Raw genomic sequence first — 27306 nt, forward strand, 5'->3', positions numbered from 1 at the left:
ATTACATGATATTTGCCTGATATAGAAGTTTCTGACTAAAAGGTCCGTAACACCTAAGCATGGTAACTTACATACATTTCTTTTTATTATCCATTACCTTCAGTGTTTTACTTCCATCAAAGTTTCTACTGAGAAAATAAGATGAGGTTAAAGTGGAGTTTTTGTACAACCTTCCAATTAAAGAACTCATTTGCCTCACACATACTCATCTATGCTAATAACAGGGCATCCATCTAGACATTTTTTCACTCTCATTTAAGTAACGGGGAAAAAAAATCTCCTCTTTCTTCCAAGTGAAGAAACTGAAGCCAGAGTTCCTTCAGTCTGTTACCTACTCTCCCTGATTCTAAATCCTTTGAAAGCTGGTATCTTTTCTCGTGGTTTTAACCCACTGAGTATCTGCTTTGGGATCTTTACATGACAAATAAGCAAGCACTCAATTAACATTTTTAATTGAAGAGAATATCAGTATTTTGCCCGAAACACCTGTATTTTCTTGAATACAGAAGAGTTATGAAAGAAACAAAACTAAATAGAAAATTTTTAAAATAGAAAAATCCAGGTTAAAATGACATACTTTTTAACACTTCACTAATAAGACACAGTATGGTTATCCTACTGGTTCCCAACCTTTTCTAATGTAACAGCTTAAGATCACATTAAAAACCAAATATATGCCACAAAATACTTTTCAGCTACAGTAAATTAAAATGAGCTCACTGACAAGCTTCTGAGAATTTCAGTGAGTGTCTAGGAAATGCCTGGATAGGTACTGAAATAATTTTTTTTGTTCTTTTTAAAAGATTGCTTTAAAGTTTTTTTCCTTTTAACTTATTTGTATAATCTCTACACCCAGTGTGGGACTTAAACTCACAATCCCAAGATCAAGAGTCAGATGCTCTCCCGACTGAGCCAGTCAGGTGCCCCACAATTTTTTTTGTTTACTATGCATCTTTCCTATGAGAATATATGTTCCATTAGGGCAAAACTTTGTTTTTATTCACCACTGTATCTTCAGTGCCTACAATGGTACCAGGCACTTGGGGGAACATCAACAAATATTTACTGGAATTAAAGAGAACCACAAGATAAATAACATAGTGGCCACAGGATAAATAAGTGGGACAGACTGAAGACAAGAACAGTGTAGACTAGAGTAAGCAAAGAAGGTTTCAAAGAAAATAGCTCTTGGGGGGATATCAGGGTACAGTTTCATACTACACAGAGGTAACCAGCTAAGGCTGTTAATGGAGGTTGAAATTCAGTCAGTTTGCCAAGCCCTAAGTTTTGGCATAAGGATCTTCCTCACAGAAGGGAGACCTTTGGAAGCAATCATCTGAAGAAGGACATGGTGGAACATGGTCCTTTTTGCCAATTTCCATAAAGGTACCATATGGGTACTCCCGCTAATGATAGCAGGAGACTGGAGGACATGTTGATTGTTTTGTTTCTAAGGGTTGTCAATAAACATTTACTGAACTGGAATGGAAGGACAGTGAGCAGAACCAGCCAAGAACTTAAAAGGACCTGAAAGATTAGTCAGGAACATTCATTCCATCCATGTTCTCACCTTCAACCTCTTCAAAATCCTAACTAGTTCCTCCAGATCTTTCCTTACCAAAATCTACACTTAATGATACAAAATTATAAGTCATGCATAAGCACTATCAATGCTATGTGTATCTACAAAGTACTCAACTTTCAGCATAAAGTATAAAGTGGCTAATGCTGGAAACTGGTGGCAAAGATGAAATATACCACCTTACCCTATGAATCTAATATATAATGGTTACATACCTTCCTGCTAGTCCTGAACAAGAGTAATGTCTGAAAATTCTCCTGTGGCAAAGCACTTAGAAATCATGGGCAGAACAGAAATGCCCTTTATAGAACATAGAGCTGAACATTCAAGAAGTAAAAGAAATCACTAAGGGGGAAAAAGTGTTGAAATGTGACTGGACAATGGCCCTAACTTGCTGGATCATTACTAATTTCACTAAGAGGTTTGTGTTTTACAATGCTTGGATAGATGATAAAGCTTGAACCTGGGGACAGGAAGTTGGCAGTGAGACCTTCTGCATAAAATTAGAACTCCTAAAGAGCTATAAACTCAGAGAGCAGTGGACCAAAATGAGGGACACAGCAGGAAAACTTGTATAGCAATCTCAATCTGGGTTCTGGTGGCATAAAAAAATACTTGAGAATTTATAATCTGTCATTCAAACTTGGAATTTGCCCTACCTAACACTACTGTGTAGTCTAATAACCCCAAACTGAGAAAAATGATATAAAATAAAAAGAAGGTTCTGGCTGGTAACATTCTGAATCACCAGGCAGAAGGAAAATTGAAACTGATTTATAGAGACATATGCTAACTAAGTCCTATTAGAATTCTCAGAAATAAAGAACTCTCTGCTTCCACCCACTTCCATTAAAATGGAGCTCACAATCTCAAACTATAAAAACTCCAAGTCAACCAGCCATTCCAGAAAATGGAGCATACAAAATTAAGCAGCAGGGCTAGACTCCCAAGAACTTCAGATAATAGAATGTACAACACAAAGACTGAACCCTAACCAAGGACTTTGGTTTGTTTAAAAATATATAAAAAAGAAGAAAAGAAAAGAAGAAAAGAAAGACAGAGAGGAATATGAGTTTCAGGAAAGAAGGAAGGAAGGAAGGAAGGAAGGGAGGAAGGGAGGGAGGGAGGGAGGGAGGGAGGGAGGGAGGGAGGGAGGGAAAGAGGGAGGAAAGAGAAAGGAAGGAAGCATAAAGTCACAAAATGATATGGAGAAACCTTAAATGCACATTGCTCAGTGAAAGAAGCCAATCTGAAAAGGCTACATACTACATAATTCCAACTATATGACATTCTAGAAAGGGCAAAACGGGGGGGGGGGGTGGGAGGTGCAGCAAAAAGATCAGTGGATGCCAGGGGCTTGGGGGAAAAGAGGGAAGGATGAATAAGCAGAGTACAGGACATTTTTAGAACAGTGGAACTATTTATTCTGTATGATACTGTGATGACAGATACACATAATTATGTTTGTCAAAACTCAAAGAATGTATAACACTGAAAGTGAAACTTAAACTATAGATTTTAGTTAATAATGTACTAGTTCAGCAATTCTAACAAATGTAACACACTCATGGCAAGATGTTAATAGGTAAAACTTAGGGTAGGGGTTTGGGATTGAAAACTACTTCTGCTTTAAAATATCAATTTCTTTAAAAGTCTATTAATTTAACAAAAAAGCCTTTAACCATTTTAAAAACTGGATTATTTGTCTTTTTATTTTTATCTCATTCTGTAGGTTAACTTTGCTGTTTCTTGATGTCCTTTCACAAAGGTGGATGAAATCTTATTTTTCTTTTGTCACTTGTGCTTCTGGTGTCAAATATAGGAAACAACTGTCAAATCCAAAGCCTTAAATAATTATTCCTGTATTTTCTTCTAAGATGTCATACTTTATTATATTTAATAGTTATATGTTATAGCATAATATAATTTATGTATTGTGTATTTATATACTAATGTTATATATTTTAATAAATATATTTATATACATTATGTATTTATAATGTATCATTATAGTTCTATTATGTTTCTACATCTATATCTATGAACCATTTGGAGTTAATGTTTTTGCATATGGTATTAAGGATCAAGCTTCATTTTTTTTAATGTTTTATTTATTTTTGAGAGAGAGAGAGAGAGAGAGAGAGAGAGACACACAGCATGAGCAGGGGAGGGGCAGAGAGAGAGGGAGACACAGAATCTGAAGACAGGCTCCAGGCTCTGAGCTGTCAGCACAGAGCCCGACACGGGGCTCGAACCCACGAACCATAAGAGCATGACCTGAGCCGAAGTTGGACGCTTCTGACTGAGCCACCCAGGAGCCCCAAGCTCCTTTCTTTCCTAACTGGATATCCAGTTTTTACTGTAAAAGACCCATTCATCTTTTCCCCATTGAACTGTCTTGGAATTCACATAGATAATCAATTGGTCGTTAAGTGTGAAGATTTCTAGATTCTGGATTCTAGTCCATTGATCTTTTTGGCCTGTTTGTTTAGTGACCTTTATAGAATTAATTCTGTAAAATCTATGTTCTTTGCCACGTATGCCCACTAGAGTCTCTGCTTGGTTAGCTTAATGGTCAGATGCATGTTCAATGTACTGAAGAGACGTATTCAATGCCTAAATAAGTCTCTGTCTTGCCAAGCAGCTTTGTGTGTGGGGTATACTTTCACTATTTTAGCAGGCAGTTTAAAACTCTGCCTTCCCTTTCATTTCCTACGTGTGCAGAGTCTCACGGCATACAAGAGACGAGGGACTAGGGCCATCTTAGGTCATCCCTCACCAGACACACAGCCTGTTACCTTCCAGAATTCCAAGACTACATCAGAAGTTTTCAAAGTTCCATATGACATCCCATATCCCAGTTTTTCTTTTTTAATCTTTCTGGCCAGTCTCTTGTTAGCCTAACTTTAATGCCTCCTCTGACCACAGTCACGTTAAGTAATTACCACTGATTGTTTCTGACAAATATAACGAGGACACAAAGACAAGTCTTGAGAATGGAACTCTGCAGAAGTTGCCACAAAGATCAAATAGTGACAATCTGCTAGGGATGAGCCTTTGCGGAATTCCCAAACCCATTCTGTTTCCTCAGCTGGCTGCTCAGCTGCTGGTTTTCACAGGTTACTCCTGTAATTTTGAGGCTGTTTGTTTTCAAGGTTACTGTGAAGCTGGGGATGAGACAAAAAGGAGGGCAAATTAAAATGGCACCAAGTTCACTGTTCTTAGGGAGATTCCGCTGTTTTCTCTGAATAAAACTTCTTTGGATTGTAGTAAACCTTTAATTTCCAGGGTTTTGAAACAGTTAATCTTATTTGCTCTCTGGTTTCAAATGCTGATGACTTGGACTTTTAATTTCCAACTCAGAACTCTCCCCTCAGTCTCACAGCGTATGAATACTGTTTGCTGTTCCTCTCCCTTGTGTCTTGGTTATCCTTGTATCCCTACTGCCTAACAGAGTCCTCCAATGAATATATGTTAAAGGACTAAAAAGTATGTCTATATTATTTCTTATAATAATATGTGAATCTAAAATTATTTCAAGGGGCACTTGGGTGGCTCAGTCAGTTAAGTGTCTGACTTTGGCTGAGGTCATGATCTCAATCTGTGAGTTCAAGCCCCACATGGGGCCCTGTACTGACAGCGAGGAGCCTGCTTCAGATCCTGTCTTCTCGGCTCGCTCATACATGCACACGTGTGCACACGCGCTCTCTCTCTCAAAAATAAACAAACTTAAACCAAATATATACTTTTATCATAAAAAAAAAAAGAAAAAAGTCACCTTGGGTATTGTAGAAAACGAACTGCAGGGACAAGAACAAATGCAATTAGAAGCTTTTCATAATCACCAGCCAATTAAGTACCAGTGGTCTAACAGGGAGCCTACTGGCCTAAGAGAAGGGGAGTAGAGGCAGCACATCCGCCTTCTTATTTTCACTATGAGGCCAACAAGGTAAACTAATATTCTGGCCAGCGCCATTACTGGACTATTTTATCATTTATCTTTCTCTCAATTACTGGTTTTGAATTTAGTATTTTCCTGATCCGTTCCTTTCTTTCCCCGATCAGTTCCGAGGCACAATACAAATAATTTGTTCCTCATAATAGACTTTTCAAACTGAAGCTGATGTTTTTTCAAAAGGGAATCAAAGTGGATTTCACATTATCCAGATAGTAAGATTCTTCTCACTTGTATCCTCAAACAGGAGAAAAGCCTACATTTCACATAACCCTGGGTCTACCTTTGGGAGAATCATCCCTATTAGGTTCATGGATACAATCTGGGGAAAGGGCCATGCTTTTAAAAATCAGACTTTTAAACTGCAATTATACCACAGACTAGCACTGTGTTAACCAGTGGTTACTTGCATGTTTCTTAAAGAAATTAATGGTCATTGATGCTTCTAATTAAACCCTATGGCCATGTGTATGTAAGCCTGAAATGTCCTAAGTTCTTGAAAATTGCACATCTAACTCCCCATGACTCCCTAATATAATCTTACATCAACCAAATACCCACACATAACCCACAAAAGCAAGAGTAGATGTAAGATCCAGATGCAAATTGTCCTGGGAAGATGTTCCTTCAAAGCTATTTGAAAGAACTCTTCTGCCTTAGGAGATAAAATATTTAAATATGCTAATCCTCAACTTCCTCATACACCCTTTCTACCTTTAATGTATTTATTTATTTACTTATTTTGAGAGCTAGAGAGAGAGAGAGAGAGAGAGAGAGAGAGTGTGTGTGTGCAAGAGAGCGAGGGAACGCACAAGCAAGGGAGGAACAGGGAGAGGGAGAGAGAGAATTCCACGGAGGTTCCATGTTGTCAGCACAGAGCCTAACATCAGGCTCAATCTCACGAATCGTGAGACCATGACCTGAGCTGAGATCAAGAGTCAGAAGTGTAACCAACTGAGCTATTTTTTTAGTACATTTCATTCCCTCTACAATAAAGTAAAATTATTTACATTTTAATTTTAAATGTAATATACACTTTATTATTATTCCTTGTTCAGAATCTTAATCTTGATTCTTATTTAAGATACACTTGAAATTTCTATGCTCCTGTTTACTTCTTCTTCTACTCCCAAACTGAATTCCCAATGGATCCTGTTTAAATGTATTTGCTGTGTTTATCATCTATACCTAGTGATTATGTCAATTCCCAACAGTGCCAGACTAGTGAGTAAATTAGGTACTGTTTGTCTTTTCCTTTCCACATCAAGAAAAGAAAGAAGCCTCTCTTGTTGTGTCTATTAACATTAGACACCAAAGAAATAGTTCATTCAGGGATTAAAACAGAAATGGAATCCGCCTTAACCGTGCCAAGAGTTCTGTCGACAGATTCCTTGGCTCTTCATAATAACAGAAGTGCTTCAAGTTTAAAATCTCATTATCCTCCATATGTGGACAACTTGATCTTTGCAAAGATTTCTTCTTTCAGTAATGAAAAAAACATAGGAAACATCCACTTGGGACACTAGGCCATGACCAAGTCTGTAACTTTCATCAAAGATGTTTCATATGTAGAACTAGTAGTAATGTCACATCATTCGATTCTAAATGAAACTGGAGCTTGAGGATTCCATTGAGGTTCTGGGCTGAGGGTTCTGAATTTTGGCTTTCAAGGTGATCCCCTCAACTAATCATAACTGTATGTGCCTGGCTAACTTCCCCATCAGAGGTTTCCTATTACACACACCCATTATGGCGATACCCACAGGAGCTCACATTCAAGTACTTTTATTCCCAGCTGTTGCTCAAGTTAATTTGACTCTTCTGAACTCAGTTGAAGTAGATGGCAAATGTGTATAGAACGCTGCTACTTTAGAACACGTGCTGATTTTAAACTCCAATTAATGAACATCTAGTGATTCATGAGTACTTTTCCAAAGCAAATTTTAAAGACTCTCTTTAATCCTATTGTCAGTTGCAAAAGAAAGCATCACTGGGTAAGAGACTAATCATGATGGTACCAGTGTTCCTTTTAAAATTTTATGATGTGTGCTAAATGTTTTTGCGCTGATATATTTAAGTGATTAATCTCAATCATTATAAAACTGTTTTAAGTCACACCTATACATAAATGTATAAATATGAATAGAATGATATGCCATAAGAGATTTCCTATTATAGCATGGCTCTTTATGTTTACCAACTGGAAATAAGTTGTGCAGTGGAAAAAAGGCTTGCCAGGAAGCAAGATCTGTGTTTTAGCCTGGGCTTGGACTCTCTAATTAACTTAATGCAGGAAGGGCCTTGGAAACATTATCATCTTAGCTTCAGTTTCATCATTGGTAAAACATGCAGGGGTAGACTAAATGATAATTCATGTTTGCTATATGGCAAAATCTGATTCTTGTAGAGCAAGGACTAGCAAACATTTTTTATAAAGTGCCAGATAAAAGATATTTTCAGCTTCATGGGGCAGGTAGTCTGTATTAACAGCCACTCAACTCTGCCACTGTACAGTAAAAACAGCCATAAACAATAAACAAACGGACATGACTGTGTTCCACTAAAACTTTTTTTACAAAAACAGGCAGTTGGGTGGATTTGGCCCACAGGCCATAGTTTGCCAGCCTCTGTTGTAGAGAATCAAATCACATTTCCTCTAACTTCGCTCCATACAAACTCAACAAATTTGTTGAAAGGAATTAATTATATAACTTCAGGCAGAAATCCTGTCTTGTTTTCTTGTTATTAACAAACCAGGAAAGTCATGAACAAAACAAAGCTGATTATTCTCCCAAACCCTCCCTGTCATCCGTATCTTCTTTGCCATTTTGGTCAGTTAGCAGAACATTGTCATTCCTCCAGTCTCCCAGGCCTTATGAAGTCTCCTGACATTAAGCCCTCTTGCTAATTCCAATCTCTTCTAAACCTAATATATCTTCTTTCTAAGCTTCCTAAAATACTGTTCGTCATTTCAATCCCTACCTTCAAAGCCTTCCTAACTTCTACTGTATCAAGTAAGTTCTAATTCACTAGAGTTTCCAAAGCCCTCCCCACCCAACAGGTCTTATTTCTCACAAGACCTCAACATCCACTCTGCCATGGCAAGGTGTTCTCTAGTGGACCTCCGCAACATACATATTTATTTCTCTGCCTTTACTACCAGTTATCCCCAAAACCATTCTTTCTACCCATCCAAATCATGCCATCATTTCAAAGTCCAATTCAAGAATCAATTTTTATAAAGCCTTATATGCCAGTCTACAAAGATTCTCCAAACTTCTACTGAATTTAGGGGTAGTATCATACAGCTTAGTACTTATCTTCCTGTATCTGTTTCTGGCAACCAAACTAGGCCATATACTCTTCTGTTTTTGCCAATACCTCAAACAGTGCTACAAACAAAATAAGTTTTAAACAAACAAAGGCTGAGACATTAAAGGAAAAGTTGTTACTGTTACAGAATGAAGAGGAAGCAAGTCCATGATCTAGCATTTTTGCTTCTTCTGAGATTTTCTGGCATACGTCAGGTGTTGAATATAACCATTAATAAAACTTAACTCTGATTATGTTTCCCAAACACAAAATATTGCAACTGTTATTAGATACAAGCAGTCTCCCATCTCCTTACCCTTCCCAGCACTGCAAATTAAAAAATTAGCATGCGGACTTTGAACAAACCTATGTCTCCATCCTTACAAAGTTTTCAGCCTAGTGGGAGGAAACAGAAAAGAAGCATATATGATATCTAGCAGAAGTAGTAACATAAACATAAAGAAGAAACCAGTAAGTAAGGGGACAGAGAGTGACAGAGGCCATTTTAAATGGACTTCTATATATTTATAATAATGATAACAGGTACTAATTGAAGGAAAAAAAGACAGAGTAGGGGGATAGGATATTATTTTCTTTTTTTTATTTACTTGAGAGAGCACACACGCACACAAGCAGAGGAGGAACGGAGGGAGATGGAGAGAGAGAATCCCAAGCAGGCTCCACAGCAGCATGGAACACAACCCAGGGCTCCATCTCAAGACTGTGAGATCATGACCTGAGCTGAAATCAAGAACTGGATGCTTAATCCATCGAGCCACCCACACACCCCGACAGGACACTATTTTAGACGGGACAGTGAGAAGGGTCTCTGACAAGGCAATACCGAAATGAGATGTGAACAAGCATCCTGACTATCTTGTGGAAGGGCATTCTAGGCAAAAGAAATGGCAACTACAAAGCTCTGAGGCAGGAATGTGTTTGGTTTGCTCAAATAAGAGTAAAGACAAGGTGACTACAGAGCAATGAGCGATGAGTGTTAAATGGTACAAGATACTGTCAGAGATGTTTAAAGAAGTCACCAGGAGCTATGACACAAAGAATAAAGACCTCTGGATTTATTCTGAAGAAGATGGAAAGCTACTGATCCAGGAGTGATATGGGCCCCCGTTACGTTTTAAAGAGATTATTCTAGTTACTTCTCGTAAGAATAAAATGTAGAGGGCAGGAGTGAAAGCAAGTAGGTCCAAGTAGCAAGAGGCTACTGGATTAATTTTTGTAACACAAGGCCTAACACGGCACTTGGCTTATAAACCCTAGGATGATATATATTATCCTGTATTTTCTTATATTTTTTTTCCTGTTTTTTATTTATTTTTGAGAGACAGAGAAAGACAGCATGAACAGAAGAGGGTCAGAGAGAGAGGGAGACACAGAATCTGAAGCAGGCTCCAGGCTCTGAGCTAGCTGCCAGCACAGAGCCCGATGCGGGGCTTGATCCCACGAACCCTGAGGTCATGACCTGAGCCAAAGCCGGACACTTACCTGACTGAACCACCCAGGCACCCCTTATCCTGTATTTTTAATACTAGTAGTAGTATACTAAACTCAGATTTGAATCTCACCTTAACCACTTTAAGCTTTGTAAACATGAACATATTACTTGATCTGAGCCTCACGTTCCTCACCAATAAAACAGAGCTAAGAGTTGTGAGAATTAAATGTGACAAAATATATATAAAGCATTCAGCATAATGCTTAACATAGTGCTTAACAGTAAGGACTCAAAAAAAAATCATAGCTAGTTATTTACTACCCTCCACCTGCAACACTGAGACTGGACAGCAACTGACTTCATTTGGAAGAAAGCGCAAAAAAAAAACAAACAAAGCCCTAATATCAGGAAGATCAGGAGCTTAGTTAGGGATATTTGAAGTCTGAGATGCTATTATCCACACCAGCAGAGATAGTGATTAGGTAGTTGGATACATGAGTCTGGAGTTTAGAGGAGAAGACTGGGCTGGAGATGAAACATTTGAGATTCAGAAACAGCTGGAATTTAAAAACAGGAGTCTAAAAAAAATCACCAAGGCAATGTGTGTAGGTAGAAAAGAGAGACACACAAGGACAGAGTCCTAGAGTGCTGCAGCATTTACTCAATAGAGAGATGAGGAGGAAGAGCAGGTTAGAACTAAGAAAGACTAATCAGCTGCACAGACAAGCATGGGAGTGCAATACCCTAGAATCCAAGTGTCTGGGTGGTTCAGTCAGTTAAGTAGCTGACTCTTGACTTTGGCTCAGGTCAAAATCTCACAATTCGGGAGACTGAGCCCTGTGTCAGGCTCTGTGCTGACAACTTGGAGCCTGCTTAGGATTTTCTCTCTCCCCTTCTCTCTGTCCCTCCCCTGCTTGCACTCTCTCTCAAAACAAACAAACAAACAAACAAACAAGCTTATAAAATGTTTAAAAGACAAAATTAAGAAGTTAGATTGAGTAAGATGAAAGCTGAGAAATCATCATTGGATTTAGTGATGCGATAGACTGGCAGGAGTGAATGCCAGGTTATAATGTGTTTCAGGAAAACAATGTTAGTACAGTAAATTCACATAATTCATTCAGAAATTATGCTGAAAGGCCAGGAGAAAACTGGGGTGGTCATTGAATGAGGGAGTGGAATCTAAAGATTTATTTTTTTAAAGATGGAAAAAGTAACAGCACAAATGCTGGCAGGCTGGTTGCAGTAGAGGGGAAACTGATGATGCAGTAGAGGAGTCCTGTAGCATTATCCTTGAGGGGGCGACAGCAGATGGGATATGATACCAAAGTTGGGGGTGGGGGTGGGGGAACTGCCCTTCAGCAGAACAGATGTCACAGAAGCAGCTTACAGAAACCCTTTTCCAACTGCCTCAATTTCCTCAGAGAAACAGGGAGAAAGTGCATCAATGGAAAGTGTGATGGGGCAGAAGGCATTACAGTATAAGTGTGAAGAGAAAGGACATGGTATGAAATAGTACTTTATGAAAGTGGGAGAGTGAATAGTCTAAAAAAATACAGTGTGACTGATTACTAGTAAAATCAATAGGCTGGTCTTCTCCACCCCAGTTTGACCCCACTGATGCAGGTAAAAAGATACAGAGCAGGTAAAGATTTCGGGATAATCAGGATGTTGATTAGTCAAATAAGTTCAATTAAGGGAGAGATGAGTAGAGACACTGAAGGAGTGATTAATATTGATGGACTATGGAAAAGCAGAGTTTAAGGAGGGAAAGGAGTACATGAGGAGGATGAAGGCAAGTAGGATCAAAAGACTTTTGGTTCTGGAATGAGTGAGCTTGAAGGAGAGAGTTGCATTTGGAATAGGAGGATACTCTAAGTTGAAATTGTCGTTTAAGAATTACTACAGCATAAAATCAGATCCATGGGGTTACTACCTTTAATAAGAAAGGTTTAACAGAGAAGTAAAATGAGAATCCACGTAGCAGATCTAAGAGAATTATAGGTAGATGATAGAATATAGCTAGAAATTTCTGGTCTTTCTCTGTGTAATTTATCAAAAACTATTAGAGAAAGAAAATTTCGACATTTAAAAAAATTTTTTTAATGTTTTATTTATTTTTGATACAGACAGACAGAGCATGAGAGGGGGAGGGGCAGAGAGAGAAGGAGACACAGAACGGGAAGTAGGCTCCAGGCTCTGAGCTAGCTGTCAGCACAGAGCCTGACGCGGGGCTTGAACCAACGAACGTGAGATCTGACCTGAGCCGAAGTCGGAGGCTTAACCGACTGAGCCACCCAGGCGCCCCAAATTTCGACATTTTAAAGAAAAGGGTTCAGGTTACAAAAATGTAATGTGACTGTTAAAATAGTTTTTAAAAAAGATTCAATTATTTTATTACTTTCCATGGTACCCAGCTTGTGCATTTAATTATAGTTCAAAACATATTCATGGGTTCTAAAGTCCCACACTTCTCTGCTTATACTTAACACATATCAAGCACCTTAAACTAAAGCTAAGTGCCATTCTTACTTTAGTTTATCCCTTGATGTTAGTATAATTTCTGTATTTCCCAAACACACAGAAATTACTTAAAAAAGAAAAACCTTTCACATTTGAAAATTTCAAAGCAAACTATTGCCCAAACACATAAATACCCATCTGCACATTCTTTAATTATCTCATTTCAAATCCACCCACAAGACATAACTTTATTTTCAATCTGTTGAACAGTTATATACAACTAATACAGTACTTTTCAGTAGCCAGAAAAAAAACGGTTCTTGGCTTTCATCTTGCCATGCAACATTTATCAAAATCTATTAAATTCACAGTAAGTGTGAGTGACACCAGCGCTTATTTGCTTTACTCACCTCCTTAATAGCATCTTCATTCGGGAGAACAGAACATAAGCATGTGATATAGGCTTGCTGAAAAGATGACACATTTGAAATTTCTTTAGATTCTGCACACATTTTTGATAAAGCAGTGGCCTGAGAGATGCAGTTAGATTTCAACAAATGTTTTATTCGCATTTGCAGAAAGGAAGGTCCTTCTTGTGCAATCAATTTATTGACTAGAAGAAAGGAAAAATAAAAGTTTGATAACATACCTCATAACATGCCAAGGTTAAGATGATAGTTTGGTATCTTTTGTTGTTGGTTTATAGTGAATAAAAATTCCGTTGGTATAACTAGGGAAGTGTATTCTGATCTCAACACTCATCTAACAGAGCAGACAGCAAGAGAAATTAATTTTGCTAATGATTCCCACATTACTTGTAGTTTTATTCTAAACACCAAACCTCTTAATAAAACTACTAGCACTTTATCAAAATTAATTATTTGATTTTCTCCTCCCTCACTTTCTGATAAGGATATTAAGGAATATGGAAATGAACTATAAGCATAAATGCAAGAAAAAAGAAAAAAGGAGTAGCCTATGTAATATTAACAACTACCACTTGGACACTTTCATGAGGTACCAAGCTTTAGGCTGAGTGTTTCTATATACCTCTCATTTATTCTTTACACCACCACCAAGGCAAGTATTATTATCCCCAGTTTAAGGTTAGGAAAATTAATATTCAGAGAAATTAGGTAACTTGCCAAGGATTCCAAAGCCAGTGGTGTTCTTTCCTCTAAACCAGGAATTTCTCAAAGTGTGTTCCACCGACCAAAAGACCTGAGAGATAGTCCTAGAAAAAAAAAGGATTCCTTGGTCAAATCTCTGAACAGTCCTGCAATAAAGAAAACTGTTCACTTTTATTTAACCCAGTGTCTCCCAAACTGATTTGACCAGAGAACCCTTTTACACATATGATTAGTATAATGTAAAATACACGTTCCTGGTTCAGTACACACTTTGGAAAATGCTGCTCTGACCAGTACTAAATATGAAGCACGTGAGCACTGATTTTTACAGTGTTCTAGACAATCCCTCGATTTAAGAACAGCAGACACTAAGGTGTGTGGCATCAGAATATCGTATGTCAAGACAAGTCATGAGGAAGCAAACTGCTTAAGGTGCTCTGTCCATCTAAAACAGTGTTTCTCAAACTTGAAAGTGCCTTCTGCACCACCTGGGGTATCTTATTAAAATGCAGATTCTAATTCAGGAGGTCTGCGATGGGATCTGAGATTTTGCTTTTCTAGCAAGCCTCTCAGATGATACCCATGTTATGTCTTTAGCATGCTATCCATGGAATAGAAATCATTAACGTTAATGATAAACCACTGTGGGGACAGGGACAAACTACCGGCCCAGTCTTTACCTCAGAACCATCTATACAGACTTTTACACTCTTTTAAAAAACAATACCAGATATGCACATGACATAAAATTCAAAAACACAAAAGAAGTTTATAAAGTTGTCTCCCTTCTGCCCTAACTCCAGTCCCCCAGTCTCCTTTGCCCCAAAACAATAGTTGTTTCCAATTTCCTCTAGAAGTATTCTGAGTACAGAGGACCTATTTCTTTTTCCACTAAATATATCATATAGGTGATTCTATATAGGTGCCTATTTCCTATGGTAGATCAAACAGGTATAGATTCTAGAGCTCCAACTCTACAGATTTTTATATAGCAGGTGAAGCCTGGGGAGGGAGGAAAAGGGGCTACAGAGAGAGAGAGAGAGAGAGAGAGAGAGAGAGAGAGAGAGGGAGAGAAGGAGAGAGTGTTGGTTTTAAATTCCATAGATACTCTAATATGTAGTCAAGGTCAAAATGTATGGCTGGAAACCATCACTTTCACTTGGATTTTTCCATTTTAGTCCCACAGGCACTAAATTCCACAAAATGAACTCATAATCACATCTCCCTCTCAAATAGCTCCTCATTCCTTACTTCTATTTTCAGTAATGGTATTCTCTCAATCATACAGAAATGAAAGTTTGGCATTATCCTTCCTTGCCAACTCCATCCCTCAAATAATATTGTATCTTTATTGTATGCCAGCAGTTCTTTTTAAAACTCCCCAATCAGGGGCGCCTGGGTGTCTTGGTCAGTTGAGCATTTGACTCTTGATTTTGGCTCAGGACATGATCTCCCAATTCGAGGGACTGACCCCCACATCAGGCTCTGCACTGCTTGGGATTCTCTCCCTCTCTCTCTGCCCCTCCCCTACTAATGCTCTCTTGTGTATCTCTGAACATAAATAAGTAAGTGTTAGGGGAGCCTGGGTGGCTCAGTCAGTTAAGGCGTCCAACTTCAGTTCAGGTCATGATCTTATGGTTCATGAGTTTGAGCCCAGCGTCATGCTCTGTGCTGACAGCTCAGAGCCTGGAGCCTGCTTCGGATCTGTGTCTCTTTCATTCTCTCATTCTCTCATTCTCTCATTCTCTCTCTCTCTCTCTCTCTCTCTCTCTCTCTCTCTCTCTCTGCTCCTCCCCCACTCACACTCTCTCTCAAATATAATAAACATTAAAATAAACAAACATCGAAAAAAACCTCCCAATCTAATTCTTTCATGTTATTTCCTGCCACATCCGTCACCCCAATATCCTATTCTGCCTAATATCAGAGTCTGCTCTGCCCCATCAGGCTATAAGCATTTTCACAAATTCAACCTGAAAACCGGCATGTTATCTATTCAACCCACCCTCTTCTAATTTCTTACAGAATTAAAAAAAAAAAAAAAACCAATTCTCACAGCATTTTACTTCCTTCACTGTACTTACTTTTCTCTTTAAGTACAGGAATAAAGGATTATAGTGTGCAGAGATTACTATCTAAGGTTTTGGAATCACCAGTGTGAAGCTGAATCAGGATTCTGACACATACTAGCTGTTGAGACCCTTGGACAAATTAACTGATTTCTCTGAGCCTCAAGTTTCTTCATCTGTTAAAAAAAATTAGTAATATACACCTCACAGAGCTGAATGAATCATGAATGAAATACCAGCAACACAGATAAGACATCTGGCATAGGGCCAGGCAGAGAGTAAATGCTCAATAGTAGTTACTATGATTTGTTTCTGTTTTCTCCCTTACTACACCACCAGCAATTTGTGAATACCATGTCTTGTTAACTTTTGTGTTCCCTACAGCACTGAGCACAATGCCTTACACATTAGAGAGGTTAAAAAAAAAACCATATATTTAGCAACTGAGTGGTTATCACTCTTCAATCAAAAACTTTGAATATCTCCTCATCTGTGTTCAAATTCTCCCTCCCAATTTTAACTACATGGCCTTAGCCATATGTAATGTCTCACTTGGTTTAGAGCCTAAATGAGACATGGAAAGCACTAATATGGTACTTGTCACATAGCAAACAATCTAAACTGTAGAGGTAAAACTAATTTACTCAATATACAACTATAGTTAAACCACTGTATCAGCTTTTAACACACAAACCAATCTTGCAGTTGAGTGGTATAGTCAGTTAAGCAAGCAGACTCTTGTTTTTACCTCAGATTATGATCTCACAGTTCATGAGTTCAAGCACTGCATCAGGCTCTGTGCTGACAACTCAAGGCCTGCTTGGTATTTCTCACTCTCTCCCTCTCTGCCCCTCCCCCACTCAGGCACTTACATGCTCTCAAAAAATAAACATTTAAAAAATAAAAAAAACAGGGGTGCCTGGGTGGCTCCAGTGGTTAGGCGGCTGACTTCGGCTCAGGTCATGATCTCATGATTCATGAGTTCAAGCTCTGCATTAGGCTCTGAACTGACAATGCAGAGCCTGCTTGGGATTCTCTCTGCCCCTCTTTCAGTTGTGCTCTCTTTCTCAGGATAGATAAATAAACTTTATAAATAAACCTTACAGACAGATAAATTCATTTCAAGTTATGTATCTTAACTTTGTTTTTTAAAAAGAAATCCATCTATCCATTCAATATTTTAAAATAATATAATAATGTGTACACTAAAAAATCCCATTCCCAATTGGGATTCCTTCTGTATTTTTTGTCATTTTAGTATAAAATAATTTTAATCATATATTTTCTTCCATCTAGATTCACCAATTGAACTGTTTTGTCATTTCTTTTCTTTTCCTGAACCATTTAAAAGTAAATTGCAAACATCTTTGATACTTCATCATGTAAAAAATGGTTAACATTTAAAGTCCAATTAAAAGCATTTTTTTAAACAGGAAAACCTGTGTTTTTTTTTTTTTTTTTTGCTGGAGGCTCAAATGGTGCCTGACAATTCATAAAATGGCTTCAGAGGTATAGGGTAGAAGGGAAACCAAAAATAAACTGGGGTGGGAAAGAAAAAGAACCATGAGGAGGTTTAAGAGCTAGTTCCTTGTCAGCCTGATTTGGGAAAAGAGTTGGTGACTCTGAATAAGGATGTATCCCTTCCTTCAACCTTTAGAAGGGAGAGATTTGGCCCTCCTGAGTCTCATAATGTCATAAGTTATAGGAAAGGGTCAGGGAGGAGTCAGGGTAGGGTACAGGTCAGTTGGCAGATAATAGCTCTGGGTGTCCTTTGAGTTGGAGTTGGAATCTCTCCATTATGGTGGTGGGGACTTCGCGAGGCTGATAGTGGCTGAGGTCTCCTAGTCTTTAGGCTGCCTGGATCCGAGGGGCTGCTGCCACTGCCACTGTGAGGAGGGGCAATTTTGAGACTCCTGGGGCTCAGGATGGAAACCACCAGTGGGACCTTGGCTGGGGTTGGTCTTGCCATCTCTGTTGACTGTGGTAGGCTGCTGGGGTGGCCCGGGGGGTGGTAAGGCCTTCAGTGTCTGGGCTGGAATCTGGGTGGGAGAACGTGCTATTTCCATGCTGATTATGCCAGGTAGAAGTGCCAACAACTGACACTTATTATATACTTCAGTAATAAATTTTTGGGGGTGTGGGGAGATCACAAAACCCAAGAATTCAAGGCAGGAAAAATAAAAACTTTACAGACCCTTTTTAAATAAACAAACAAACAAACAAACTGAAAAGCATTTACTGAGTTCCTTAGAGGCTAAAAATGTGTGCTTTTATGCTTCTGATTACTACATCATTGAACAGAAGACAATCAACAAGAGGATAATCACTGCTTTCTAATTTCAAAGGTACATTAATACCTGGGCTAAAGAGGGCATTGGGGCTATAAAGGAAGCTTTCTTTCTTTAATTTTTGTAATGTTTATTTTTGAAAGCACACTTGTGCGCACAGCAGGGGAGGGAGAGGGAGGGAGGGAGGGAGAGAGCGAGAGCGAGCGTGGGTGGGAGGGAGACAGGATCCAAGCAGGCTCCCCACTGTCAGTGCAAAAGTCAATGTGGGGCTCAATTTCACAAAACTTGGTATCATGATCTTAGGCGAAACCAAGAGTCGGCTGATATACCGACTGAACCACCCAGGCTCCCCTAAAGGAAGCTTTCTAATCTTCTGACTTGATATCAGAGGAAGGGTGAACTGAGAAAGCAGGCAGACTATACAGGCCGCCCAGCATTTATATGCTAGTTCCCTACAGAATAATTCCTTAGGTATGTAGCCGTTCTGTACACATTCAGTCTTACAGATAGTGGGTACTTCATCATTACTGAATAGATAGGATACACAAGATGTTAGATGAACAGTGCTTCTCTCCATTTCTTGATTTTTCTCTATGTGAAAAGAAATTAAGTACTGTTAACTCCTGAGGTGGGGTGACGTATTTGATCTGTACATTAAGGGAAAATAAAGTAGGGACATTTAATGCCAGTCTAGCTTTCTTCCTGTTGGGCTTAGGCCTGCCTCTAGAGACCAACAGAGTAAGTGTTCTTCTCTGCCCTAGTCAGGCTTTATGTGGACTGAGATCTGCCTAATTCTGGGATTCTTCTGAAACTATTTGGCTCTATGCTCTAAGCATCTTATATTAATAATAAAGGTGACACTGTAGCCTCCATTTGCCCATATCTACAAAGGGATGACATATACTGGGAACCTGAGCAGAAAACAATAAAACCAACCTCTTTTCTATTTAACAGCTCTTTCCTTTATTCTTTTCCCCCCTTTTGTCAACGTGACTAAGACGCAGGAGAATTAGCAGAGGAAAGGAACCAAAAGAAAACTCTAAGGACCCTTCTTGCCCATCTTCTCACTATACAGAAAACCCAAACAGCATGTCTACAGTAGGCTGTAGGTATCAACATTCAAATGATCTGTTCAAGACCTAAATTAAAGATACACCCAAAGTTAAACTGTTTCGAAGGGACACATGCACCCCAATGTTTATAGCAGTACTATCAACAATAGCCAAAGTGTGGAAAGAGCCCAAATATCCATCGATGGATGAATGGATAAAGAAGATGTGGTATACACACACACACACACACACACACACACACACACACACACGAGTATTACTCAGCAATCGAATGAAATCTTGCCATTTGCAACTACGTGAATGGAACTAGAGGACATTATGCTAAGCGAAATTAGTCAGATAAAGACAAATACCATATGACTTCACTCATATGAGGACTTTAAGAACCTAAGAGACTCTTAAATATGGGGAACAAAGAGGGTTACTGGAGGGGCTCTGGGAGGGGGGAATGAGCTAAATGGGTAAGGGGCATATATGAGTCTACTCCTGAAATCATTCTTGTACCATATGCTAACTAACTTGGATGTAAATTAAAAAAAAACAAATCAAATAAAAATTAAAATAAAAAACAGATATACCCAAGGCATAAAGAAAAACTCTTCTGAGGTTTATTTTTATTCCAGAAACACACTTAACAGAATGTGATCCTTTTAATTTTCTACTAACTTAAAGCATATGAAATCACAATTGGTGGTGTACCCAATAACTTTTGTGTCTAAAATGTAAAGATCAACTCAATTCCGTAAATCTTCTGGCCTTAAACTAACAATTTTGTAAATAAAATTTCCATTCTTTGCATTTCTCTACAAAATGCTAAATTCCGATAACTTAATAAGTTTAAAATACCATGGTCCTTAGTTGTAGTAACTAGTGAACAAAATACGAGCAAAGCTCTACCACATACCAAAGACTAGGAAGACATTAAATGCTAATCGTTAGTTTTTACTATTCAAAGGAGAACAGCCTGGGTAGGGATACACAGGTGATATTCACAAAATTTTAAGCCATAAATGAATTCTAATTCTCTTAGATCTGAATCATCCTTCAATATAGTCAGTAAAGCTTTAAGGCTTACCTTCTTCTGTTTCCACTGGCTGTTGAGACAGAATTTTAAGAAGAACTGGGTTTTTCCATACTCCTTCCTTGGTAACATGAACCAATATTTGTAGGTTATTATTCCCAAATTCCAACAATGCATCATGTGACTCCTAAAACGAAAACAGCATATCCAGAAAACAGGCTAATAAGCAATATAAAATGTAGTTTTGCCTTTTCAATGTTACCTGAATGTCTATGAAAGGAACCTGGATTTCCCAAAAAGAAATAAGCAGAAAAAAGAAACTATCCTCAAAGCTTTGTGAATTCTGTTGCTGCTTTTTTAAAAAATAAAACTAGAGGGGTGCTTGGGTGGCTCAGTTAGTTGAACGTCTGGCTCTTGGTTTCAGCTCAGATCAAAGCTCACAGTTGGTGAATTCACGCCCTGTCAGGTTCCTTGCTGACAGTATAGAGCCTGCTTGGAATTCTCTTTCCCTCCCGCCGTCTATCCTTCCTTCTCTCTCAAAACAAACTTAAAAAAAAGAAACTAGGGTGTTTTCACGAAGTTAAAGAGCACCTTTAAAATGTTTTCCTAAGAGCCCCTGGGTGGATCAATCAGGTGGTTAAGTGTCCGACTCTTGGTTTCAGCTCAGGTCATGGTCTCGCAGTTTGTGGGTTCAAGCCCCATGTCGGGCTCTGTGCTGACAGTGCATTCTCTTTTCCTCCCATGCTCACATAGTCTCTCTCTCAAAACAAATAAACTTAAAAATAATAAAGTGTTTTCCTAAATTCTCTTTAGGTAAAATTATCACCATAATTCAATTTACAACCTCGCAATAAATTATTTTATTAAAAATTTTTAAAATTATTTATTTTTGAGAGAAAGACAGAGTGTGAGCCAGGGAGGGGCAGACAGAGAGGGAGACACAGAATCTGAAGCAGGCTCCAGTCTCTGACCTGTCAGCACAGAGCCTGACGTGGGGCTTGAACTCATGAACTATGAGATCATGACCTAAGCTGAAGTTGTAGGCTTAACCGAGTCACCCAAGTGCCCAATTACTAAATTATTTTAGCCATTTAATAGCTTTCTTTTAGAGGATTCCACAGTATTCACAAGGCACTTCAGTTGCTCAGCTGGTTAAGCATCAGATTTCCTCTCAGGTCATGATCTCGAAGTTTGTGAGTTTGAGCCCCACATCAGGCTCTCTTTTGTCAGTGCAGAGCCTGCTTCAGATCCTCTGTCTCCATCTCTCCCTGCTCCTCCCCTGCCTTCAAATTCTCTCTCAAAGATAAATAAACATTAAAATTTTTTAAAGAATAAAGGACTCCCTAGTATTCACAAAAGCAGTCTATTCCTTCTAATAGAAATATTAACGTAATGCTACCAACTGATAAATGTTTTGTTTAAATTATTCTATCAAAAGACTTTTTAAATGAAAAGTGGCTCTATATAAAATGTCATGAAAGTCTAGGTTATCAGCTATCATTCTATCTCCTCAGAAAACAAAATATAATTTCAATAGTTTGTTCTTTAAAATATTTATGTATACAAAGGGTCAGGAGAAAGGGGTCAGAAATTTAGCTTGACATAAATGATTAAGTATGTGTCTCCACTGTCCACTAATACCAGTGAGGATTATTAGTTGTTCCCATATTCTAAAATTTTAATGTGTCTTCTCTTATTCATTGTCTCCCTTCCTCTCTGCCCCTCCCCTGCTCATTCTCTCTCTCAAAATAAATAAACTTACAACAAAAAGTTGCAAAAATCAGGATCGCAATTTTATTAGAAAATCCATTTCAGTGTAATTTTCATATTCGTAGGCAAAAGATCCAGAAGAGTTACACAAGCTGAAAATAGGGAATGAGAGTGTTCTATCTGTGGCCTGCTCTGATAACAACTCTTCTCTTACCAAAAGTTTCCTCAAAACCATCTGCTGCCTTGTTCACTTATCACTAAATAAGAAAACTTCAGGGTTTTACCTTTTAGTTTTCAACAGGGACCATGTCTTACATTTATCTGTACCTCTACTACATTTATTTTATTGAACACATATTCAAAAATATATCCAGTATGATAAATCTGGGAAAAGTTACACAGGTGGAGGGAAAAGGCAAGTATTTTGTGCAGACATACAATCTAAAGAAAGAATGAAGAAATATGACAGTATTCTCTCTGCAAAGGATACTAATATAAATAACAGTAATAGCCCTAGCAAGAATAAGGAGCTTTGACTTTCTAGACTGTTGTATGCCGGGACAAAACTACTGGCAGGCCTCTAAACACAGTGTGACTAAATCAGTGTGTTACGTATGAAAGATGACTTTAGCAGCTGTGTGCATATGTGAGGAATGAGGACCACGTTATAGGGATTGAAACAGGGCAAGGACGTGAGAAAAAAATCCTCTTTTCCCCAAAAAGAAAAAGGTTAACATCGTATCCTTTCATTTTGGGTTCTTTCTCAGGGGAAAGAAACTGACAGATAATGAAGTATATCCGTTAACATCCAAATCTTCACTTGTGCCCACGTGAAACAGGTGTGGGCTACTGTAGAGTTTATGTCCTCGAGGAAGAGGTAGCAAAGCAAGCTCTGGGTACAGATCTGGGCCTAACTCTGGGTAAGCTAATCAACACTCTCCATGCCTGGTCTTCCTATTTGTAAATGGATGTTCAAATGATCATTACATTATAAGGTTTGTAATTGGATTAAAAGACACAAAACACATAAAACCATGTAGAGTAGTATTTGGTTCATGGTGATAACAAACTAGTTTGTACAAATAGTTTTTGTCACTATCAGTATTTGCTTGTTGCTGGCATTTTACTTGTTTTTCCTCCTATCCTATTCTCTCCTCCACAACTCTTACTTTCTGATGTGCTTACCTTTTAAGAAAGCTGATAAGCCAAGATGAGAGCCAATGAAGCTCTTCTCCAAGTAAAATGCATGAATAGAATCTATGATGACCACTTTGGCTGGTTGAGAGACTTATAATGCTACACATAATCCCTAATGTTAGAGGGAAATTACTAGATACGTTCACTGAGAATAATCCAAATACTGCTACTTTATAACCAACCATATACGATTTTACATTTTTAATAGCTTTATTCTGCCTAAAACTTTGTTTTTGAGTAATGAAAATGTCTATGTTGAGTCCTAAGCTACATAAAAGCTAACAAAACCTAATGAAAGAATAAAACAATTCTTAACACACCCACTTCATTTGGAAGGCGACTTTCTCAAAATTTTATGAAATTACTATACAATATGCTTGTTTTCCTTCCATGTTTTCAATTTTATTTTGCCGGGAGAAATTACCTAAGTGCCTTGGATATCTAAACAGAGGACTTTTTGGAGCCCACATCAACTCACCTGCAGAGACTGAAGGAAGAGCGCCCAGACTTCACACGGCAGTTCACTTTCAGACACGGAAAGCAGTAATTCAAAACAACTCCTGCAACATAAAATAATGAAGTCCGCATATACAGGTGGTTATAATGGCTATAAATGCAATCCAATACAGTACGGCAGTCATACCAAACACACATTTTACATTTGTTTAGATTATTTGAAATTTGTTTCTCTTCAAAATTTTCTTCAACGTTGTTATATATTAGCGTTTCAAATTTTAAAAAAAGAGGGAAAAAAACCAGGCATCGTTATTATAACATTGTGGCTTTAAAACTCAGTAATAATATACTCCTCTTAGAAACCATATTCCAAGCAGTTTTATTTAGTTTTATTAGGATGTGGGGAGGGTACCCAGATGGAAACCATTCTGAGTCCAGAAGACAAAAATAGGCGCTAATGCTATTGTCAATTCAACTGATAAAGAGATAAATATATGGAACTGTCCTAGGAACAAAGGAAGCAGAAATATTGACAAGGCCATTTCTTTGCCTTTAACAAATCAAGACCACCCAGACTATAAGTTATCCTCCTAAACAATCTATAAGCTAAACCAATCTAAAAATGAATAGTTGTTGTACCTTTTCAATTTGCAGACAAAAATTACATTAAAGGTGTAATTTTATCGGTTACTCCACAGCCAAATATTAAAACAACAGCTAAATTATCATGGGCTCAGGGTGGTAATCTTAAACTATATCCTGATACTTTCTGCTAATAAAATTATTGTTAATTCAAATAATTTAATTGAATTGCAGAATTTTATAATATTTCCCCACAAAGTGATCCTCAAAGACCACTACAGTTTTCAGATACTGTCACTTAAGTTGATCTATACCTAAGGACAGAGAGAAAATGTATCATTCTTGGATGCTAAGCCTGAGTAGAAGAGACTCTGGAGGCAATTAAAGATTATGTTGTTTGGCTGGAGCCTCATGTGTACTTTATTTCCTGGGAATCTGAGTACAAAGGCTCAGAGCAAAGGAAATTTCATTCAAATGTATGACTTTAGTGGTGCTCTGAATTAATGTGATGGTCACAGTAAAGAAAAGTCAGGCAAACATTACAAGCAGAAGCACTCAATTTGAAGAATGACTTAAGAACTTAAACTTACAGTACTAATCTGCCGAGCACTAACAGGACATCTTCGCATTCAGTAGTTAAATACGGGCGTGCACTGGCAAAGCTTTGGATGGCAAGCCGATACACCTCTAGAAGATACACCATATGTTCTGAGGCATTCTTGTTGCTTGCATACTGCAATAAGGTCTAAAAAATAAAATTAAAGTATTAATTATTTAAGAAATAAAGACAATGAAACAAACAGACTGTTCTCAGATGCACTGTCCCTCCCCTTTTTCTAACAAATGCATACACCTTTTATTTGCCTTTTTAGCCTCTGATTTGTTTATAGGATTCTATTCTCACTCTCTCTCTTTTTAATGTCTGTTTATTTATTTTGAGGGAGAGAGAGTATGAGGAAGGGAGGGGCAGAAAGAAGGGGAGAGAAAAAGAATCCCAAACATGCTCCACACTGTCAGCACAGCACATGATGCCGGGCTCAATTGCACACACTGTAAGATTATGACCTGAGCTAAAATCAAGAGTTGGATGCTCAACTGGCTGAGCCACCCAGGTGCCCTGAGAGGATCTATTTTCATAATTTAATGAACTGTTTCTGCTGAATTAAAGAAAAGCCAGAATTGCTTTTTTGACATGAGAATAAATCTAAGGGTAGAGCCATAAAATGTCTATAGATGTTCTCACTAGAGGTCTGGAGTTACAATCTCTGAAATTCAGTACTGAGTATCATTAATACATTGAATTGAACACCAATCAGTACCAAGCAATGGGTATCTGAAAATAGGACTATGGTTCCTGCCTTCTACAAGAAGACAATTCCTGAGTATGGTCCTCAGCTCTACAGCTCTATAAATTCTATTTTTCTCTGCATACATAGAACCTATTAGGCTTAATTTACGCCAACCAATTTATGAAAGAATGATGTTATATTTTTATTTTCAATGAAGTTTATTTTTAAAAAGCTAACATACAGGCCAAATGCCAATTTATTTGTTTATAATATGAAATAGTCATATATTACCATCCAGAGCAATGCATTACCCATAGTGCGGTTATCTAAGAGGTTATCTGGGGAGTATGAAATCTAAAACAAAAGAAAAAGGAACTACAATGAAGCCTAATAAATTACATGTGTCCAACACAAAGAATGTGTCCAAATGATGGTGGAAAGCTGGCTTATGTTCTCTCTGAACAATGCTAGAAAATCACTACAAAATTCTTATTTGGGGACTCTGGGTTCCACAGGGCTGTGTTCTCTATTAATATATATCTTTCTTCCATCAACCAATTAGGTTTTTCTTATGCTCAACTGATACATCTAGTTAGGTTACCACCTGAATTATATGTGGGCAGGAATACAAGTTTTTTTCCTTAGATTACACATTCTGACTGGATCAGTGTCTTATTTTCTGAGGGTAGCTTTTATCTTGAGAGAATTACATATGATTTGAATTCATTACCCCCAGTATAATTTCTTCAAAAAGTCCTAACTTCCTGTCTTCACTTCAATTTTTCTACTGTAAGAACCACAAAAAGCTGTAGTAACACTGGCTTTTCTACAGCTTTAGTTTCCAAAACGGCCTTATATCAGTTCTGATAATTAAGAACTGACTAGTCTTGAGTGCTTTAAAAAAAAAAAAAAAACCTTACAAGGAAATACCTCATAAACAATTATACCATATACAGTAAAACTCTTAGCTAACACATTGGATTATCTGGTCTTTGCATACTTGAATGATGAAGCCAGTTATTTTAGTATACCAATTCAATTAAGTATCTTGCTTCTTTATCACATTTTGAGATGTGAGCTCCTTCTGTATTTTCAGATGATTATTACGTCCTCATTTAATCAAATCCCAACTTTTAGGAGCACCTGGGTGGCTCAGTCGGTTGAGCGTCCGACTTCAGCTCAGATAATGATCTCATAGTTCATGGGTTCTAGCCTTGCATCAGGCTCTGTGCTGCTGACAGCCTGGATCCTAGAGCTTGCTTCAGATTGTGTCTCCCTCTCTTTCCGCCCCTCCTCTGCTTGCTTTCTGTCTCTCTCTCTCTCTCTCTCTCAAAAATAAATAGCCATTAAAAAATATATATTTAAAAGAAATCCCAAATTTTAATAAAAGAAAAAACTTAATAATATCAAAGGATCCTAAAACTGACCCCATAACAATCCTTTTTGCAGCTAAGTGGGTAGAGAATGAAAAGAGAATATGTGCTTATCTGTTATGTAAATTAAAAAATCTCATAATCTCTTCAGAAATTTATTAAAATTTATGTTTGAAACAAAGTCTATTTCAAGTCAACAAATTACTTAATTGTCTGCATTGGTTAATCAAAAACCAGAGAGCTTGATAAATTTATACTCAGTACCAGATTTTATGCTCCCTGAGGTCAGATATTATGTGTTATCAATCTTTAAAGGACTAACAATTCTCCACCCACTTCCACCCCCATAGAAC

General features: G+C 37.9%; 1 protein-coding gene across 1 annotated transcript in view; it reads right to left on the minus strand.

The window, feature by feature from the left end:
* The window catches only part of RLF (rearranged L-myc fusion), an 82426-nt gene that overhangs the window by 25989 nt on the left and 29131 nt on the right, over window positions 1-27306 (minus strand). The window contains exons 2-5 of the mRNA XM_029947843.1: window positions 24882-25036; window positions 23732-23813; window positions 20401-20533; window positions 13176-13378 (exon numbers count right to left, since the gene is read on the minus strand). Coding sequence (XP_029803703.1) covers window positions 13176-13378; window positions 20401-20533; window positions 23732-23813; window positions 24882-25036 — 573 coding nt within the window. The remainder of the gene's footprint in view (window positions 1-13175; window positions 13379-20400; window positions 20534-23731; window positions 23814-24881; window positions 25037-27306) is intronic.

This window comes from Suricata suricatta, chromosome 8, assembly GCF_006229205.1.
Source record: "Suricata suricatta isolate VVHF042 chromosome 8, meerkat_22Aug2017_6uvM2_HiC, whole genome shotgun sequence".
NCBI lineage: Eukaryota > Metazoa > Chordata > Mammalia > Carnivora > Herpestidae > Suricata > Suricata suricatta.